This window comes from Talpa europaea (assembly GCF_964194135.1).
Source record: "Talpa europaea genome assembly, chromosome: 9".
NCBI lineage: Eukaryota > Metazoa > Chordata > Mammalia > Eulipotyphla > Talpidae > Talpa > Talpa europaea.
Genome location: NC_140076.1, coordinates 6,691,476 through 6,713,292, shown reverse-complemented (window position 1 = coordinate 6,713,292; position 21,817 = coordinate 6,691,476). Strand labels below are relative to the sequence as shown.

Sequence of the window (21,817 nt, the reverse complement as noted above, 5' to 3'; positions counted from 1 at the left end):
TCCAGTGAGCCATTGCTCTTATTGTTCTTATGTCAAAGTCTTCCAGTCTGAGAACCTGGAAGCATTGTCTTCACCTCCTCTCCCCCCTCCCTGCCTGGTCCTCCCAGCACCAGATCCCCAGGCATCTCCAAGTCCATGACCATAAGGTCAATCATGACCTTCAACTCTCAGTTGCATAAAATCAGTCCTCTCGCCCAACACTCCCATCAAATATCATCTCTCTAACAGATATGAGGAATGTTACCCTCTGGCTATGAAACGGAATATTCTGAATTCTTAAGGAATTTGAATAAAGACAAAGCATCCCTGTCCCTCATCCTTCAGGATGGAGGGAGGGGTCTAAATGAAGAGGTCCACCCCCAGGGAGCCCCTCTTCAGAACAGGAGCAGATGCTGGTCTGGAAGCCACCTACCTCCCTGCACTGGGAGCAGAGAGATTAGGTATCAAGTTAAAACATGGTTGGGATTTTCTCTTCCAGTTCAGTTAGTTGGAAAATTAAGGTAAAGGTCATCTTTGTTCAGATCTCAACAGAAGTTAACTAAAAAGCCATCCCTGGCCGACTCTTCTTGGAAACGTGCAAGGCCCAAGGGGGCACCTGTTCTTCTGGGGTTCAGGGACTTCTGAACATGACCTTTACTTAGAGGTGTCGTAGTTCACAGTTTGCACTCCAGAAATGGCCGCCTTCACTTCCTATCATGGGGGGTAAGGAATTTACTTACGAGTACCTTCCCGACATTTTCCTCACGACCACAAGGATGATTCCACCAACGAAGCCAATGGAGAGTAAGACCCCAACTATGATTCCAACCAGGGTCACTGTCGCCAAGCCATCTACATGCCAGGAGGAAAACATGAGCCCCAGATAAACATACTTGGGTCATTTATAAACACACCACCACCGTGCTCAGTGGCACGACATCTCTATTGCTTCCCTGCACCAAGTGGGAGCTGACTTAGCTGAGAAGACACTTTGAGTCATTCTAATCCATCCTACGAAGGGAGAGATTTGGGGGACTCGAGATCTGTCCAGCGTACAACTCATCCGGGGTGGGGGGAGCTTTATCACTAATTATTGGGTAGCGTTTGTGTCCAGCTATTTAATTATTTTTATTCTCTTTCTTCGTAACAATAAGTTGTGACACGCCACCATTCTGTCTCTCACTAAGTGAACAGACTCCTTTATGCTTTGCTTAATTTCAAATACAAATGATTCCCTTTTGTCTCTTCAAAGAGACTTGAGACCTGTTCTCAGAGGTTTTTATGTTCTGCTTCTGCTGACTGCAACCCAGGAAAGAATGTAATTCATCACAAACATTAAGTTCAAAGAAATTTTTTTGAACCACCATAAGGATATTTTGATACCAAAATCCAGCCTACCTTTCTCAATTGTGACCTCTGTCTCTTTACTCACTCCCTCTGTAAAGAAAGAGATGTAATGATATAGAATTAATAGGATTTAATAACTATAATTTAACAATTGGCAAAAGATGAGTTTACCCTAAGTGGAAGGTAGCAAGACACAAGCTTAGAGGATAATTTCATAAATAAGCTGGATCAGGGGATTTTTCAGCAAGCTCCAGCGTGATCTTGTCTTCAAAACTATTATTATTGAATAGTTTTTCACACTGATGGGTCCACAGTGCTTTTTGTGTATATTCTTTTTTTCTCATCCACTATAGAGGCAGAGTCAAGGAAATTGAGCCATAGAGATCTTAAATAAATGGTCACAAACTTTTAGCAGTTAGGGTAACAAAAGAATTCAAGGCTGTTGAGTCTAGGTCCAATGAGAAGGTCATGGAAAACTCATCAAGTGTTTTAAAGGCTTTTCATTTAGTGCTCTAGTTTTGAAAGGTGTGACCAAGAAGATGAGTTGTCTCAGAATACCCATTCTCTGCTTTATCTTAAGTAACAAAATCCACAGTTTATAGGAAGCCACATACCCAGATAAGTTTAACGAGAGAACATATATACCCATTGATTTGCACCACTGTGATTTTAGGATTTCTATTTGCAACCAAAGCTAATCCAATAGTTAGAACATGAATATTTTCATTTACCTATCACATGGGTATAAATTAGTTACTTATGAGTACATTCTGGGAAGTAATAAAATTATAAGTTTCCTTATAATAATTTTACACAGGGCCTCCCTGGTGGCACAAGGGGTTAAGATGCAACCTATGAAGCTATCCACAGCCACTGTACACAGGTTTGATACCCGGCCAGGGAGCTGACCCACATGATGCAGCAGACCTCTCCTGTCTCACCCGCTACTCCCCACAGTGACCAAGTATAGTGATGATTCTTTCTCTGCCCAGGTGCGTCCTCTCTGGGGTTTAAATGTTAACCATTTCTTTTGCATCTTAGAGTGACCATCAGGCTTTATTTTCTTTTTCTTTTTTTTTAAAGATTTATTTATTTATTTATACAAGAACCGGGGTACAAGTCAGACCCGTGGGAGGGTGAGAGGATTCACCAGAGACAGAGCAGGGAACAGAACAGACAGACTGACTGAAATACACTGCTGAGGGGAGCAGCGGGCATGACAGGAGAGGTCTGCGCGCCATGTGGGACCCTCGCCGGAGGCTGGGGATTGAACTGGCACTTCAAAGGCTGCAGACAGCTTCACAGCGTGGTGCTCAACTGCCTGTGCCACAAGGGGAAGCCCAGGCTTTATTTTCAAAGCACTTTATGAAGGCTTTTTTCCCCCCTTCATAGGTAAAATACATAGAACACAAAATTAATTTATTTGTCACCATCTGTAAGGCACAGTTCGACGGTATTGAGTACATTGTACAACCATCATTAGCACCCAACCCCAGAACGCTCTTCTTGTAGAACTGACATCCCATATTCGTGGCCACAAGGGAGGCTGGAATGCAGCCATTTTCAACCAAAGGGAGCTAATTAAAAAAAAAATTACATGTAGCAAGACAAGCCAGAATGATAAAAACAAATACTGGATGTCCATCTAGCAGCCAGTTGGACAACACAAAACATTTGCAAAGACTATTAGACTACAACAAATATCCTGAGGTTAACCTCAACAACTCTGAGGTCAAGGGCAGGGGAAGGGACAAGAGGACCCAAGGGACAGTGGGAAAAAAAAAAAAAACAATTAAAATTGCTATAATTCAAAAACCCAGGGGCCTCCCTGGTGGTGTAAGGGGTTTAGATGCAGCCTATGAACCTATCCGCAGCCTCTGCAGCACGAGTTCAGTCCCCAGCCAGGAAGCAATCCACATGGCACAGCAGACCTCTCCTGACTCGCCTGCTGTTCCCCTCAGCAGTGTATTTCAGTAGATCTGCCTATTCTGCTCCCTACTCTGTCTCTGGTGAATCCTCTCATCCCCCACACCTCTGGCCTGTACCCTAGTTCTTGTAAATAAATAAATAAATCTTTAAAAAAAAAAAAAACCAACAAACAAGTTGGATAGAGGAAAAAGGGGGAAAAAGTGATATTATTATTTTTGTGTTGATATAAGAGCTATGGACTTGTACAAATAACAGCGTGAGATTTTTTCAATTGCCCCTAAAAGCATGAGGTCCCTACTAGATCTGGAGACAGAAAAATCCAGAAAAAGAAAAGACAGGGGTCAAAGTCATCTCTGCTAACATTTTGGCTTGTTTTTGTTTTCCCAGACTCAGGGATGTAAGTTGTAAATACAGTGACAACAACACTCTTTTAAACAAAAAGATCAGATAATCTTCCCTACATCATGGGATGTCAGAATCATGAAATCACTCTCTAGAAGCAACCTTAGAGATTACCTAGTATGTGCCCCAGTGCAAGACTCAGAAAGCAAAGTAAAACATAAGAAAGAAGGAAAAACTGACACTGTAAATGTTAAACAACAACCCTCCCTGTAGCTGAGGGTCAGCAACATGACACCAGTTGCACTTCACTTGCCCTTTCGGGGCCATTATCCCTAGTCGTCACTTGAGGTAGAGGGCAGTGATCAACACCCCAATAAATCAGATGTGAAACCTGTTACAGAAAGCATGGTTCAGAATGTGCTCTTGCTTTCCAATACATGCCCCATTGATTATTATGCTTGCTCAAGGATTATTATGTTTGCTCAAGTCCCCCCACTGGGAAACTCATTTTCTTACCCATGGAGTGACTAGTGGTCACGCTTGGGGAGCTGGTGCTCGGACTCTTGTCCTGGTCAGGGGCAGTGCTTTCTGCAGTTGGCAGGTCCTCAATGTGCACGTCTGTTACACTCTCTGCCCCTGTTGACACCTATAGGAGATGCAACGAGGCACAATAGAAATAAACATAATGTTTTGAAATAGATGCTCTGCTTTCAGAAGACAAGGATTAAGATAGCACTAATATGTAAAATAGACGACATAAATTTAAAGTAGAAACAAGAAAGCAAATAAAAAACAAGAAAGCAAATAAGAATGGTGACAGGAATAAAACCAAGTCTACTCCAGAAACAAATGCCAAAGGCTTAGTATGCTAACCTCCTAGGAGCTTGATTCTTCAACAAATACTGGATCACAAAGTTTTCATTTTTTTTCTCTCTCTTGAACTTGAATAGCACTTTTTGCCTGTAACATTTCTTTGATACCTATTATGCTGCATTAATCCTTTAATGGCTTTCCTTCCCAATTAGAGTAATAACTAGCCTTTACTGGGAGGTTATTATGTGCCAGACTCTTTAAATACCCCATACAACCCTATGAAGTAGATGCTATTATTAGTCCTATAGTATGAACACACTTTAAGAGGCCAGATGATATGCCCAAGTTCACAGTCAAGAGCAAGCAACAGAGCAAAACTTGGAGTAATTCTCCTAATGGCAAAGTTGATGCCAACGTAGCATTCACCAGCTATGCCAGCACGCACAGGCAGCAAAAGCAAAAACAGATGAATGTGAGCACATTAACCTTAAAAACTTTGAGCAACCATGGACATAAGCCACAGAGTGAAGAGGCAGCCTGTGGAATGGGAGGACAAAAATAGCAAAACTATATCTCATAAGGTAAAAGTGCTCCTACAACTCAGCAATAAAATATCAAATACCTTTCGGCCAGAACCGCCATCTTCCAGTAAGTCGCCAAAATGACTAACACAAAGGGAAAGAGAAGAGGGACCCGCTATATGTTCTTTAGGCCTTTTAGAAAACATGGAGTTGTTTCTTTGGCCACATACATGCGAATCTATAAGAAAGGTGATATTGTTGACATCAAGGGGATGGGCACTGTTCAAAAAGGAATGCCCCACAAATGTTACCATGGCAAAACCGGAAGAGTCTATAATGTTACCCAGCATGCAGTTGGCATTGTTGTAAACAAGCAAGTAAAGGGCAAGATTCTTGCAAAGAGAATTAATGTTCGTATCGAGCACTCTAAGAGCCGAGATAGCTTCCTGAAACGTGTGAAAGAAAATGATCAGAAGAAAAAGGAAGCCAAAGAGAAGGGTACTTGGGTTCAGCTGAAGCGCCAGCCTGCTCCATCTAGAGAAGCATACTTTGTGAGAACCAATGGGAAGGAGCCTGAGCTGCTAGAACCTATTCCCTATGAATTCATGGCATGATAGGTGTGCAAAAAGAAATAAAAGAGCTCTGGACTACAAATAAAATAAAATAAAATAAAATATCAAATAATCTTATAAAAAATGGGCAAACAAAGAGGAGTGGATTAGAAAAATGCAGTATGCATACACACGATGGGATACTATTCAGCTAGAAGGAAAGATGAACTCTTGTCATTTGTGTTAACATGGATGGAATTGAAGGGGATGATGCTACGTAAAATAAGAGAGAAGGAGAAAAACAAATACCTATGGTTTTACTTATATGTGGAATATAAAGATACAAAATAAAGGGTCAGACAGAACCAAACCAATAACAAGCCCTAGAGCCTCCCTGGTGGCCCAGAGGTTGAGTCTCAGTGCTATCACTACTGCAGCACGAGTTCAATCCCCAGCCAGGGAGTTGACCTACAAGGTGCAGCAGACCTCTCCTGTCTCCCCGCTGCTCCCCTCAGGAGTGGATTTTAGTAGATCCATCTGTTCTCCCCATTCTGTCTCTGGTGAATCTTTTCACCCCCACACCTCTGGCCTGCACCCCAGTTCTTTTATGCATAAATAAATAAATCTTTTAAAAATAAATAAATAACAAGCCCTAGAAATCTGACTATGGAATTGAAGCTACCAGATAGGGAGAGGGAGGAGGGAAAACAAAGTTTTCCTACAACTTTCCAAAACAAATCAAAGCTACCATATGGTGAGGGGGCACAATGGACTATGGTGGATGGAACCAAAGGTGCTGTGGTGGTCAGGGAGGTGTGACATGCATCTGAGATGTGCTTTATACTTTAGAATCACATACCGTGTTGTAAACCAGCATTACCTCAATAAAGACATTCTTAAAGACAAAAAGTTAAATACATGGTGGAATCCAAAGAGAGCTTAAAAATGTCAAATAACATTTTTTATTGTTATATGTTGAAATGATAATATTGGGGATATACTGAGCTCAATCAAATATTATTAAAATTAATTTCATCTAAAAAAATGGGCAAAGGACTTGAGTAGACATTTCCCCAAGGATGATAAACGATGGCCAAGAAACACATGAAAGATGCTTAACATCACTGATCATCCAACAAATGGAAATCAAAACCATAAGACTATTGCCTTATGCTGCTGGGATGCCAACAATCAGAAGAACAGAAAATAATGTGTCAAGGATATGGAGAAATTGGAACCACTGTGCACTCTTGGTATCATCAAAATCAGAGCAAAAGTAGAATGGTCATCACCAGGGGCTGGAAGGAGGTCGGAGGGAGAGTGGCATAAGGTCAGAGAGGTGGCCAGGAGCCTCAGTTCCGTGTTACTAACTAAATTATAAGCTCCTCAGGGTGGAAGGTGTGGCTACACACCTCCTCGGTGTCTCCTTGTGCCTGGCATCCTGTGTTGCCCAAGTGGGCGCTTGAGGCACGTGAATTGATTAGAATTCACGAGGTTAGGAAGTGTCTGCTGAGACTGTCGGTCTACACCAGCATGGTCTGTGGATGGGCTACAGTCCTTGTTTATTACAAGTCTCCAACAAGGCAGGAATTTGCAAAGACGTATTTAGGAACTTTCAAAGGATCGATGGATGCTTGGATACAACATCCAAGATTTTTATTGTATTGAAAATTGGGCTGTAACAGATTGGGCATTTTAAAGCTTACATCCTTGCCACTTTGCATATTCTTAAATCCTCTGTGGTGAGCATGCCAGCTGCTGCTAAATAGCTTCTGTTCTAAGCTATATAACAATTTCTTTTGTGCAGTGGCTCACGCTAAATGTACTTATATTTGTTGATAAAATTCTTATCCATCAACCCACTTACCATCTATGTATCCAACCAACCTTCCATGCATCCATCCATCATCCATGCATCCAATCATCCATCCATCCATCCCTCCGCCCAACCACTTGCCATCCATCCATCCATCCACCCAACCACTTACCATCCATGTATCCATCCATCCATCCATCCATCCATCCATCCATCCATCTTCTTGCATGTGCTCACATGCCTATAGAGCAAAATCCTCTTTTCCCAGGACACTCACCAGACCTGTGGCGCTAGTAGACTCATAAGGCTCTTCACCAGTACTCGGTGTCAGAATGTTATCTTCCATACCTGGGGTCACCAAGCCATCTTCTATACTTGGAGTTAAAACGTCATCCTCTGGCCGCACAGTGATGGCTGAAGAAGAAAGGCAAAGTTAGGGCTTAAGGTAGAAATCATGTGGGCAGACCTGACTGGCCAGTGACAATCAGATCACTTTCTTTTCTATTTCGTATGGAGAATTTTTTTTGGTGGGGTGTGATATTTCCATCCTACAACAAACCATTTTCCTTGGCCTGGTTCATACAATGATCTGGTTTTCTCCATTGCGAAAAGAAGGAAGATGGAAATACAAGGGGGTAAAGCAACCAGCCCCTCCAGGACACCCCACAAGAGATACAGACCTTTCCTTTTCCATAATGAACCAGAGTCTTCCTTGTGCCATTTCATACGATGAACCAATGCATTAGGGTTAACAGAATATCATCTGTGGTTGGTATTTCTTTTTTTTTTTTAAGATTTATTTATGTATGCATACAAGAACTAGGGTACAGGCCAGAGGTGCAGGGGGCGAGAGGATTCACCAGAGACAGAGCGGAGAACAGAACAGGCAGACTGACTGAAATACACTGCTGAGGGGAGCAGCAGGCGAGACAGGAGAGGTCTGCTGTGCCATGTGGGTAGCTCCCTGGCTGGCCGAGGATTGAACTTGTGCTGCAGTGGCTGCAGATAGCTTTACAGTGCTGTGTTTAATGCCTTGCGCCACCAGGGAGGCCCCTGTGACTGGTATTTCTAAAAACACCAGTCTGCAGGCTCTATCTCAAACCAACTGAATCAGAATGTGCAAAAGTGAGTTTTCCATCTTTCTAAATCATGCTCACTCGTCATCACTTCAAGCCTGCCGCTGACTTGAACGACCAGAACTGTTGGTTTTGATCACAGACCTTGTCAATTACTTAGAGTTCTTGTTTTAAAGTTGGGGTGAACATCAGTAATAATTTTTTTTAAGATTTATTTATTTATTTATACAAGCACTGGGTACAGTCAGAAGCGCAGGAGGGTGAGCGAATTCACCAGAGCCAGAGCGGGGAGCAGAGCAGGCAGAAGGACCGAAGTACACTGCTGAGAGGAGCAGCAGGCGGCAGGAGAGGTCTGCGCGCCCTGTTGGGACCCTCCTCTGGTGAACGGGGAGCAGCTGGGGATCCAACCGGCACTGCAGAGGCTGCGGGCAGCTTCGCAACCCAGTGCTCAACCGCTGCGCCACCGGGGAGGCCCTAATAATCTTAACGTTACCCAGAAATCCAATAGAACCGTTTGTGCCATGATAGCTACGCTAATGAAAGAACAACTGCCCCTGACCTTGGCTTTTCTGCATCAACACTGGATGAATGACCCATGTTGTGCCAAGAGAAAGATTTCCAGAGGAGCAGGGGGTGGGAGTGGGAGTGGAGTAGCAAGTTGAATTCCAAGACTGAGAGAACAGGTAACAACAGCAGCTGCCTCTTCTTCAACCTCTGCTGCAATCACCCAAACTAACCACGGCCAGTTCCAAGCACCATCTCAACTCTTCAAATGACCCTTTGCATGAGTTCAGAATCTGACTCACTGGCCACGGGCTCCCTCCCCTGACTCGAGTGACTGAGTGGCTCTGAAAATTCCATGACTAAATACAGTTGCAAAATAAGCAAACAACATCCCAGGAGCAAAAGGGAGGGGGCTTAGAGACTTCTTTGTGTAATGAAAGAGCATAGATTTGGATCAAGGCTGTGTTCAAGTTAGCAATTCCATCCTTTCCCTAATACACCTTATTTCTCCCTGTTTTAGCCAACCCGGCTGGAGGCACAGCTAATAAATATTTGATCATAACATCTTTGCTGATGCATAGAAGAATAAATCTGCTTGTTCTATGAGTCTTCTCTTTGCATCCAGAGTCCTAATCCAGTGCTACAGATCAATGGCTTTGGATGCACCTTCTCAGCATATGCAATTATTTTTCATCTTGAGGGACAAAAGCCTTTCACCAGTTAGTAATAATGGAATACCGCAGTGCATGCAAATAGTGTATGCCCCCCCACCCCGTTTCTGGCTATTTGTGGGGGTGGGGGTGGGTGGTGTTCATCTCCCACTAGGATTTACAACTGTGCTGTGGGCATACGTTGAATGTATTTATGGAGCTCAAGGGGTAATATCTCTTTGCCAGAACGTAGTTCTTATTAAAACAAACAGCTAAGCATTCTGTTTTATTTTTCCTTCTCTCCTGGAATGAACACAGTTAACAAATCACTGATGCAAAAAACCATTTTCTGGAACCGTACAGCAAAATCACTTCCTTTCTAGCATCCTCTAACTTTAAAAAACAAAAGCACCCTTGCTTAAAAAAAAAAATCAAGTCCTGAATGAAGTTGATTTGAATTCTTTCATAGAAAGTTCAGTTCATTGAAAGCGTAACTTGATAAAAATTCCTCCTTGTTTTTTTCTACTCTTGGCCCACAGAGCTAAGTCCCAAAATCGCTCTGAATAGACAAAGGGTGTTTTATGAATGACACTCGTGATTAAGATGCACGTCTTTTGTCTCATTGCCCTGGCTTTCTTTTTGCTCCATGGGAAAGCTGATCTTTAACAAGAGATCCTCAATTGTCTCTCTTATTATTTTGGCTGAAGGCTTTCCCGGGTGAAGACTGCCTAGGAGGCCAGCTGCCCAGTTTCCAGCCAGCATCTGATGTCTTCCTCTTTGAACAGGGAAATTCAATCATGTGCTGATGCCTTCATTCCCTGATTCTTTTTTCCTAAGACACGTGCATGTGTGCACATGCAAATGCACACACACACACACACACACACCTGATTATATAAGCAGGGGACTGCAATGACAGTGGGTCCTGAGAACACCTTATCCTGCCACACCCAGCTTCACCCAGCTAGCGGGGTCAGAAGCCATGGAAGTTTCCAAATAAGTAGGCAGCCTAGCCATTCAGTTTGGAATTTGTGTGCGTGTGTGTTATTCTTTAAAAGGCTAGACCAATGTTCCTTTTACTTAGAAGAAGAGGCAAAACAGCAATTTTACTTTAAGGTTCTTATGTTTGAGAAAAAATAAGAACGAAAGATGCTTCTTTGTAGTAAAGTGCTAATTCTAATCATTTATATCTTTACTTTCAAGTCTAACATCTCGAAAGAAGTCATTCCAGCTTATATTTTTCAAAAAATGCCATCACATGCACTTAGGGAATGGGGAAGGACATTTTAAAATCTTTAAAATGAAAGTGGTATATTTTAAAATATCTAAGATGTTTGAGAATTTAGATATGGTGCTAAATTACATTGTGGTAATTTAATTTTTGGATCATTGTTTTAATTTTTTTAAAGATTCATTTATTTATGCATACAAGCCCTGGGGTTCAGCCCAGAGATGTCGGGGGGAGGATATGAGAGGATCCACCAGAGACAGAGTGGAGACCAGAACAGGCAGACTGACTGAAATACACTGCTGAGGGGCAGGCCCTGGCAGGCCAGGGGTATCGAACTCATGCTGCAGAGGCTGTGGACTGCTTCATAGTGTGGTGCTTAACCCCTTGCACCACCAGGGAGGCCCTGAATAATTGTTTTCAATCCCTTGGTTTTATTGACATTCCCTGGATTTGTGGTGGTCAGTCTATTAGTCGTTAAGAATGTGTTCTTTTAAATATTTGCACACCATACAACTGATAAGGGACTGCTATCAAAGATCTACAAAGAGTTTACACAACTCCACAAAAACAAAGCAAACAACCCAGTCAAAAAATGGGCAGAGGAGCTAAAAAGCCACTTTTCCAAACAAGAAATGCAAATGGCCAACAGGTATACGAAAAAATGTTCAACATCACTTATCATCAGGGAAATGTAAATCAAAACCACAATGAAATACCACCTCACACCAGTAAGAATGGCTTAAGTTAATAAAACTGGCAACAACAAATGCTGGCGAGGATGTGGAGAAAAAGGAACCCTCTTACTCTGCTGTAATGCAAATGGTCCAGCCACTATGGAAAGCTGTGTGGAGGACCCCCCCCCCACAAATACTAAAAGTGGATCTACCATATGACCCAGCAATTCTACTTCTATGAATCTATCCAAAGGGCACAAAAACACTAATTTGGAAGGAAACCTGCACGCCTATGTTTATTGCAGCACTATTTACAATAGCCAAGATATGGAAACAACCCAAGTGCCTCTGAACAGATGAGTGGATCAAGAAGGTGTGGCCTGTATATACAAAGGAATACTACTCAGTCATCAAAAAGATAAACTCATGCCATTTGCAGCAACATGGATGTAGCTGGAAGGGATTATGCTAAATGAATTAAGTCAGAAGGAAAAAGATAAATATCGGCTGGTTTCACTTATATGTGGAATATAGGGAAACCGAACAAAGGGTCAAGAAAAAGACAAAATTTGCAAGCTGATCATAGATCTGAGGCATCCAGCAGAGGAGGAGAGAAAGGGGTCGAAACAAGGAAGGATACTGTTCATGGGTACTGTGGCGGTGAGAGAACTATGGAGCCTACACCTGAGGAGAGAAACCAAATATTGTACAAAATACAAACAATGATATAGGATGAAAAAAAAAAAAAGGATATCTAAAGGATGTCTTCTTTTGTGATTATTTTTCTCTTGTGGTATTCCTCTTTTTTTTTTTATAATTTTGTCAGAGTTCTTTATACCTTGAGAATATATTCTTTGGACTAGATGCTGAAAACTTTATTATAATTTTTTACAAGTTGGGATTTACGTCTCTTTGGTACATGGCAAGCTCTGTGGCTAATCAAACTTATTAGGCACATTTTGTCCCTTGGAAGTCACACTCACTCACCCTGTGTCGAGATTTTGGGTGTATTCACCTGTATTTTCCTTGTAGTTTTGTTCTTACACTTAATTTTTTTTAATATTTATTTATTTATGCATACAACAACTGGGGTACGGGCCAGAGATGTGGGAAGTGAGAGGATACACCAGAGACAGAGTGGGGAGCAGAACAGGCAGACTGACTGAAATACACTGCTGAGGGGAGTAGCGGGCGAGACAGGAGAGGTCTGCTGTGCCATGTGGGTTGCTCCCTGGCCACTGGGGATTGAACTCGTCCTGCAGAGGCTGCGGATTGCTTCATAGTGCAGTGCTTAACGCCTTGCGCCACCAGGGAGACTCCTACACTTAATATTTCTATGTGTCCCATGTCTTCATCCTCTCATCATTGTAATCTTGGTTATCTGAGGCAACTGTTTCTTTGGATGTCTCATGCCCTCTTAGGAAACCCCATCTTGTTCGAACCTTCTAGCCTCCTTATTAAGGACCGCAATGTTAACTGCCTCAAGTGACCCTCTTCAACGTGGACTAAGCTTTCCAAAGTGGTAGATTAGGGGAGATAGTATGATATGCTTTACAAAAGGCACCCCTCCCAGCAGCAGCCCTCGGTCCCAGCTCCACAAACTAAGTACCAACAATCAAAAACGGAACCTTCTTGAAGTCCAGCTCTCTATGCCCCACGCCCCACACTTTGGGACTGCCTGCTCCAGAAATAGGTGTCAGTGTGACTGGAGGTAAGAGACAGACTGAGCAGGGGGCCAGGCTGGTGGTACTCCGAGGATGGAGTGTGAACCCCCCAGAGCGAGCAGGGATCAGACAGAAGCAGGGAGATTGCTTGAGCACTGGGGTCCAGGCGAGAGTGACTGGTGCCAGGACAGAGGTGGTGGAAAGGGCCAGAACTGGACAGGTCATGGCGGGGAGCCTCTGAAGTCATTTACCACCCATGGTGAGAAATAAAGAGGAGACCTAGAGCTGTTTTTTCATTTTACCACCGCTGGCAGCTCTGCTGATAAACAACAGTTGGGGTGCAAACCAAGGTACCGTGTGAACATGGTGTCCCTGTAAAGGCTGAGCCCTGTGCTGGGTTCCACCACTTCACTAGGAAATTACCTGGATGGCCTCTAGTCCCCAGTGGGCGTTTTGTTAGAGAAACTCTGCCCCAACTCTATCCCCCCATGAGGGGGTTTTGGGAGCCTCTTTCTGATGACCTGAAGCTTCAGAATCAGATGGCGGAGCAGCAGCTTGAGAGCATTTTATCTTGAAATGGGAATGTTGACTTTAAAAATAACAAAATCCCAAGGAGAGATACCCTCGGGGTTTTCAAAGAAAACCCGTGGGGTTAGCCAGCAGATCAAGGCAGTTTTCCTGTTGCTGGGTGTTTTCTAGTCTCCTGGGTGGTGGCTCAGAGTCTCAATGCACAAATATGCCTTTGAAGACGGACAAGCACATGGCTGTGGTTGATTTTTGTGGCCCTGGAGGAGAACACTTTTTTTTTTTTTCCTTACAACATCCTAGGAAATTCTGGTTTTCCCCTGTAGGAGCAACTGTAGGATAATTAACAATTAATTTTAGCATTCCTCTCCCAATTACATTTGCGATGAAGTAACGTGTTCAGAGAGAAGTCAAAACACCTATTTGGAAAACAAAAATGCCGCTTCTGTTCCTTTGCCCAGACCCGGGGTCTGCCCATTATTTTTCTATCGAGTCTCAATACTGTACTCAGAAAGCTGAAAATTAACACTCCCCAAAACTGTAGCAAGGCGCCAGCCGGGCCTCTTCCAGGCTCTGAGGACCACCTACTGTGATCAGTGAGGTGCTCAGATCTTTGTGACCCACTTCTTCTCAATTTAAGATGTCCCAAATGCAGCTGTTTGGGGGTGCTGCCCTCACTGCTGGGGAATGGGCTTCCACAACCAGAAGAAAGGGCCAGAACTTTGCTTCTACCCACCAATCTTTATTCCTGGCGCCCTATGGGCTGGCCTGGCCGGCTCCTAACCTTGTATAGAAACCTTCCTTTGGAATATGAAAAGCCATTAGCTGACCCAAGGTAGTGAGCCAGACCCCCCAGTCCTGGCAGATCTGGGATGCAGTCCGCATAATCACTGATGTGGCCAGTGGGTTCTCCTTCCCCACACACCCACCCTTTCCATGGGTGCCTGCAAATTCCTACATCAAAGGTCTGGCCATGGAAAGTCCATGTAACTCCTGGAGGCCTGCAGGCCACTTGGTATCCCAGAGGAATGCACACTCTCTTATTCTTCCTTGAGGAAGCCAGTGCTACCTAAAACCCACCTGGCCCCATCATCCCATGATAGTTACAGATGTTTGTTGAATGACTAACAGAGTACACTTATAGCCAAGTGGGAAATTTCTTTGAGTTACCCCTTACACTATTCCTGCCATTGACCTCTGAACTTAATCTGGGAGGTGTTAAATCTCTTCCCCTGATGAAAGAGGCAGCATGGCTAAAAATAGAGCAATTTGCCTTTGAGGATGAATTTTCCACCCTGCCATTTGCTACCTGTCACTCACTGTGTCAGGTCCTGTCAGCCCCTGCAGGCCCACGCCAACCAGGAGACTTGACACCTGACGCCGGCACTGGGGACACGTGCCTCTCAAATTCAAGAGAAACATATCAAGGTTTCAGATAAATGTCATGAGTTCCTCTGAAGAAACCAAAAGCAATGCTACCCATTAAGATTTAGAGCAGCGACTATCCCCAGATGCAGAGGGGTGACTGCACAAGGACACAGCATCCTGGGGGCTTTTGCAGCTGACTGTGAGCAATAAGGAGGGGCCATGGTCCTGGGGACTCCTGTCACTTCCCTAGCAAGGACTGCCCCCGAGTCTCTGGCAGGTGGAAAGGGACCAGTATAAAGTCCATAAGACCTCACACTGGCCTCCCAGCCTCATCCAAGCCCTCTCCCTTTGGCGGGTGAGAAGAAGCAGAGACCTACTGTGTTCCATTCACAAATCTTCCTGCTCACCCTCCAAGGCCACCCACCAGGTAGATATTCCACATAAGGGCTACTTACTGAAGTCACAGGAGCATGTGCAAAATGTGGTGTCAGCCCTCTTTACAAAAGCCTTGCCAATGAGTACGATTTCTTTTTGCAGGGGAGAGGGAAGGCTGCCTACATAGTCAGCAGGTGGTGATGCAGGGGTGGGCCTAGGGGCTGTCAGACTCTGAAGTCTGGTTCTACCCAGTGGGCACTAGGTGTCTGCAGTACTGTTACTTCTCTGCAGTTCCTCCTGGCATCCACTCTGTGCAGAGAAAGGGCTGGGGCGGGACTGAAGCAGCTGCCTGGGGGCTTCTGGTGCCAGGGCACCCAGGTCTGCAATCCTTGCATCATTAACCATGCAAACCCCTCTCTCTACTCATCTGCCAGGGAAATCCCTTCTGTGCTCTCCCAAGGTGCACAGAGATCATCTCCTAAACTAGAGTGAGACTTGATGCCACTGGCATTTGCTATTTTCTCATATTAGTATTTTCCAGTTCGAGGGCGAGACCCAACCTCTGGACTTTTATGACCTGGTCACTCACGTAGTTTCTGATAATCGACTGAATGACTAGATGAATATTCACCCTTTTCAGGGTTCATGAAGAGAATCAGGTCATCCACTCACCCCTGAGCACAAACAGGACCCCGAGCGACTTGAGTGTTAAAACTAGAGTTGTCAGCTGCCGCCTCCACCAGAATTACTCAACCTGGGGGGATTTCTCTCTTGACCAAGAGCAGAATGTTCTCCGTCAAAGAGGAAATGAGGTCACAGTTTTGTAGACTGGAATCAACACCTCTGTAATCACTCTTCTGGAACCCAGCTGGGGCCGTGTCCTGCACAAAAGGGCCCCTCATAGGGAAGACCGCTGAGTACTTGAATAAGCAAAGATGAGAGCCTATTTCAGGGGTGAGGCAGCCTGGGGGCACAGCGTCTGGTGGGGTGATGGGGTGTTTGGGAACACGGGCCACAGCTGCTGGCTGCGGAGCTTCTGACTCATGCAGGGCAGCTGAGCTGGCAGGGATTTTGCAAGAGTGAAAGCGAAGCCCCTCTAGATCTGACCTCACCCTCCACCCAGGCAGCTCAGACAGTCCAGCGGTGAGCCCCGAGGACTGAGACTCTGCAGGAATGTGCAGAATGCGGCTGTGTATCCGTGAGCGGCAGTGGCCTTGATCCTAAGCCATGTTTGGGAGTTTGAAGTGTACTTTGCTGTAGATTTAAGAAAACAATTGTTTTGGCTAGGGGGGTGTCTTCTGACCCCCTGGCAATCTTCCCCTGGTGCTGGTGATCTAGGGTCCTATCTCCAGGGTTTAGTCCTGATGCCATATTAGTGGAGGGTCTCCCAGGTCCCTACAAGGTACATCAAAGCAAATGCCCTACTAGTACTTCTTTTGTTTTGTTTTCTAAAGAGTTTTTATTTTTGTACTTTTACTTTATTATTATTAATGTATTTTATATAATTTTCACATCACCTATTAATAATTCTTTTTTTTAAAGATTTATTTATTTACTTATACAAGCACTGGGTACAGTCAGAAGCATGGGAGGGTGAGAGAATTCACCCCAGCCAGAGCGGGGAACAGAACAGGCAGACTGACGAAATACACTGCTGAGGGGAGCAGCGGGCGCGGCAGGAGAGGTCTGTCACGCCATGTGGGACCCTCACCTGGCAGTCTGAGCTCAAACTGGCACTGCAGAGGCTGCGGGCAGCTTCACAGCCCAGCGCTCAACTGCTGCGCCATCAGGGGAGGCCCTATTAATACTTCTGACTCTCCAACAGGCTGAATAAACTACTCCTATTCCTCAAACCCGTTCCTGGCTGTCAACCCTCCCACCTGATTTTTATACTTCCATCATGCCTTCTTGCCATTCCTGCCTAAAGCCTTGAGTCACTGTTTCCTTCCTCTCCCTTCTACCAAAAGTTAATTATCTACCGACCATGCGTTCCTTTAAGGAACACATAAGACAGGGAGGCGCCCGGCTCTCTCGACCTGGTCATGTACACAAAGGATTGAACCACAGTCATAAAAAAAGCCAAAGGAATCTTAAAAGAGATGAAGTGGGAGAACTCACCCTTCCCAGTTACAAAGCTTCCCGCAAAGCAAGAGTGATCACGACGATGGGCACTGGCATAGGAGGGATGGAACTAAATTGTGGGATCAGAAATACGTGTGTCCTTTTACGCAGTTGAATTTGACAAAAGTGCTGAGATAATTCAATGGGAGGAAGGACCATCTTTGCAACAAATGGTGCTGGGACAACGGGATAGCCATGCACAAAAGAACAGAGTGGGACCTCTGTCTCACACCACTCATAAATACTGAACCTCTCCCTCCCCCCATCAAGGGCCTGCAGGCAAGAGCTAAAACTATGCAACTGCTGGGGAAAATGTGAATGAATCGTTGTTGAACTTGGAGTAGGCAACACTACAGGGCAATCAAAGGAAAAATTGATAAAGTGGATTTAAAATTTTCATCTTTTCTGCTCTTTGGACACTATCAAGAGATTGAAAAGAAAACCGATAGCACAGGAAGAATGTTTGCAATTCCTGTGACTAACAAGGGTCCAGTATCCAGAATATACAACAAGTTCAAGGATAAAAAAAACTCAACACCAACCTAATTTTAAAATGAGATTTTTAAATTTTGCATCGATATTTATCCAAAGAAGAAAAGTGGATCACAAGCAGATTAAAGGACGCCCATCATCACTAGGGGAATGTAAATCAAAGTTATAATGAGCTACCTCTTCATCCCCATTGGGGTAGCTGCTATTAAAAAAAAAAAAAGCAGGGGCCTCCCTGGTGGCGCAAGGGGTTAAGACCCAGCACTATGAAGCTATCCACAGCCACTGCAGCATGAGTTCGATCCCTGGCCAGTCAGGAACGTGACCCACATGGTGCAGCAGACCTCTCCTGACTGCCCTCAGCAGTGTATTTTTGGTCAATTCGCCTGTTCTGTTCCCCACTCTATCTCTAGTGAATCCTCTCACACACACACCCACGCCTCTGGCCTGCACCCCAGTTCTTGTATGCATAAATAAATAAATCTTTAAAAAAAAAATAAAATAAAATAAAAAAACCAGAAAATAACAAATGGTGGTAAGAATGTGGAGAAACTGGGGCCTTCTGCTTTGTTGGTAGGGATGTTTAAAAGGACAGCCCCTTTGTAAAACAACTTGGCACTTCCTCAAAAAGTTAAATATTGAATTACCACATCACCCAGCAATGCCACCCCTTGAAATATACTTGAGAGAAATAAAAACGTATGTCCACACTAAGACTTGTGCATGGAGGTTCATAGGAATAATATTTATAAGAGCCCCAAAGTGGGAACAAGCCAAATGCCATTAGCTGGGGACTGGATAAGCAAAATGTGGTGTGGAGGGAAACATTACTCAGCCATAAAAAGGAATAAAATTCCGATAAAGGCCACAATGTGGACATGGTGAAAACATGCTGAGTGAAAGAAATCAGGCACAAAAGACTGAATGGTGTATGACTGTACTGATATGTAATACCTAGAAAAGGCCGACCCATAGAGGTGAAAAGCAAAGTGGTGGTTTCGGAGGCAGTGGGGGCGCTCATGGGATCAACTTAATATCTTGAGGCTGTGGGGAGCAGTGCTAAAAGTGATCTGAAATTGGCAGTGGTGATGGTTGTATAATTCTACAAATATACTAAAAAATCACTACATTGCTTAGCTTTAGAGGGTTAATTTTAGGGTCTATGAATTATAAACCAAAAGGGTGTTTAAAGATTTATTTTTATAGTTATGCATACAAGAACTGGGGCGTAGGCCAGAGGTGTGGGGCAGGTGAGAGAATTCAGAACAGGCAGATCCACTGAAATCCACTGCTGAGGGGAGCAGCGGGCAAGACAGGAGAGGTCTCCTGCGCCATGTGGGTCAGCTCCCTGGCCAGGGATCGAACTCAGGCCACAGTGACTGGCATAGCTTGACAGCACTGAGACTTCAACCCCTGCACCACTGGGGAGACCCTCAATCAAAAGTTTTAAATAGTGATGAGTGACATAAAAGGTAAATAATAAATCAGAAAACGAGGAACGATAGTACGAAATCAGGAAATAATGAGCTGCAAGTCTTGCTGGTCTATTCCCCCCAAATCTGATCTCAGCCCCCCTTCTATTGGTGATACTTTAGTCTCTTAGCCTCCTAAGCCCCCAACCCCCTCGTGGGGCAGCCCTCAGATTGTCCTCATAAATTGGATTCGGTCCCATGTGGGTTTCAAATTTCCTGACAACAACTGTTCATGCACCACTCCTATTTTCCAACTCAACACGGACTCACCTTCCCCGATTTCCTGCCACTCCCCAGCTCTCCCCCACCGCACTCCCGCTGCCTCGGTGGTTCTCTACACATAACCTCCAGGTTGTCTTTCTTTCCGTACTTCTCTCATACACTCCCCTGCCCTCACTGCGCGTCTCTGCCAAGCCCAGGTGCCATGTCTCCCACCCAAGGCCAAGCCCCACCTTCCCCAAGAGGCTGTTCCAGCCCCAATGAGGAGGAGCACCCCTTTCTCCCACTCCTGCTGGCAGGAGAGTGTGCGTGGGCTCGGCATGTGCCATGTTAGCAGCCAGGCGCTCCCACCTCCAGACTCACCTGTTTGTGAGCTGCCACCCACCTCCTCAAACTCGTAAAGGTCTTGATCACTTGTGCTCTCTGCACGCTCTTTAGGGACAGGGGTTTTCACCTCCATCTAAACTGTGGTCCAACCCATTACACCTGGCCTTGCTGCAGGAAGAGGTACTTGAAATCAACAGGCTGACTTTTCTGGGGGTCCTTGGTGGCCTTGATCCCTGACCCCAAGCGGAGCTGGCTGCTGTGGGGCGGGGGCCCCGAGGTGGGGCTGGCTGGCCTCCAGTCTCACCAGAGCCAACCGCCCACTGTGGTGGGTCCGTAAGTGACTGACCCTCTCTGTGTCTCTGCTCAGTCTCTGAAATACGACTTTATAAGTCCCTGGTGTGGATTAAGTAAAAAGGGGCTTGGAAAGCGGGGACACGTGCAAATCACTCAGCAAATGTTAGTTGTTATGACGTAGTTCTTGCTCTTAACCACCCATCCAGGATTGAGTTCCCTTCGCTTCAGAGCCAGGAGTGGAATCTGACCACAGGGTGCCAGCTCACAGGAAACCAAAGTTTATTTAGAAGGAGAACTAGCTTCCCGACACGATACCTGCTTACTGGCCATCCCCGCGTGTCCTGGTCTAGAGTGCACACCTGAGATGCAGGGGGTGGAAGTGGCAGGGTGTGGCTGTTGGGTGGGGCGCATTTCCAGGCTGTGATAGACCGGGGACCCCTGACTCATCCCAGAACCACCTGGATGAGCATGAGAACACCCGCAGCCACCAGACAGGCTGTCTTGCCTATTGCCGGCCACCAGCCGGGAAACGTTGTCTTGCCTGACTCACGAACAGTCACTCGATAAATATTTGTTAAATAACCGGGTTCCTGGGGCAAGCAGGTTTAATGTCATCTACTCCTTGTTCCCTTCCTCTCCTCCAGCTTCCAGGAAGACCCACTCCCTTCTCCCCTGGCCGGGATACTAGTCACTGGACACAGCTCTGCTTACATTGCTTGTTTTATTCTCCTGGATGGAGAAGCCATAAAGGATCTTGGGAAACGCTCTGTTCTCATCTTTAATGTGTCCACCTGTTGTCCTCCTGGCGTGGCCCCTTCCCCGCTTGCCCTGTACATTGGACGTAACTGACACCCCCCCACAAATAGAACAATGGCCATTATTACCCCCGAGTGGCTCAGCGATTCTCTCTACGCCCCAGTGCCAGCAGCTTGTGCCCCTGGACAGAGGTCGGGAGCACATCTTCCTCCGGAAGTGTGATCATCCTCTGGTAGCTTTGTTATTTGGGGTGTTTTTTTCCCCTGCATGAAATTTAGTGTTGTCTGAGTAATTTCGGTTTTCAGCTCCTCAGAAAGTTAGGTGCTGGCTTCCCTTGAAGGACAAACCGTTCAGCTGAGCAAGTCCCAGGCAAAAGCACTCCTCCCTATACACCCAATCCCCGGGCTGAGGCTCAAGGGAAAGCTTGCCGGCCTGGCCCCCCGAGAAGCGGGCTGGCTATTGGGTTCAGGGGAGTCATAGAAGGAAGCAGCCACCTCATTTTCCTGCCTCACAGGAACTTGGCAGAATTCCAGGTGTTTGGTGGCCTGACTGTCACACGGCCCTTGGATAAAATGCCCCATCATGTTCTTTCCCCTAAAAGGTTTATGAAACCAGAGGACTCAAAATTCCATTCAAGAGCTGCTTTCTCCCTTGTCCATCCTGTGGGCTCCTTGTCTCGGTCACTGTCCACTAGTTTGGAGGTGCTCCCACCCCATCCCCACCCTCCCTGTCATTCAATCCTCCTCCACAAGCCCCTCTCTTTGGACATTCCCT

General features: G+C 45.3%; 2 protein-coding genes across 2 annotated transcripts; one reads left to right on the top strand and one right to left on the bottom strand.

Moving 5' to 3' along the window:
• Positions 1-715: 715 nt before the first annotated feature.
• On the bottom strand, positions 716-20,126 carry PDPN (podoplanin; the record flags this gene model as incomplete). The annotated part of the gene is made up of 3 exons (XM_084244078.1): positions 716-831; positions 7,647-7,712; positions 20,030-20,126. The coding sequence occupies 3 exons, from the start codon at positions 20,124-20,126 to the stop codon at positions 716-718; spliced, it is 279 nt and encodes a 92-aa protein (XP_084100204.1).
• On the top strand, positions 5,072-5,729 carry LOC311176459 (large ribosomal subunit protein eL21-like; the record flags this gene model as incomplete). The annotated part of the gene is made up of 1 exon (XM_084242002.1): positions 5,072-5,729. One exon carries the CDS (start codon positions 5,072-5,074, stop codon positions 5,543-5,545), a length of 474 nt encoding a protein of 157 aa, XP_084098128.1. The 3' UTR covers positions 5,546-5,729.
• Positions 20,127-21,817: the final 1,691 nt, after the last annotated feature.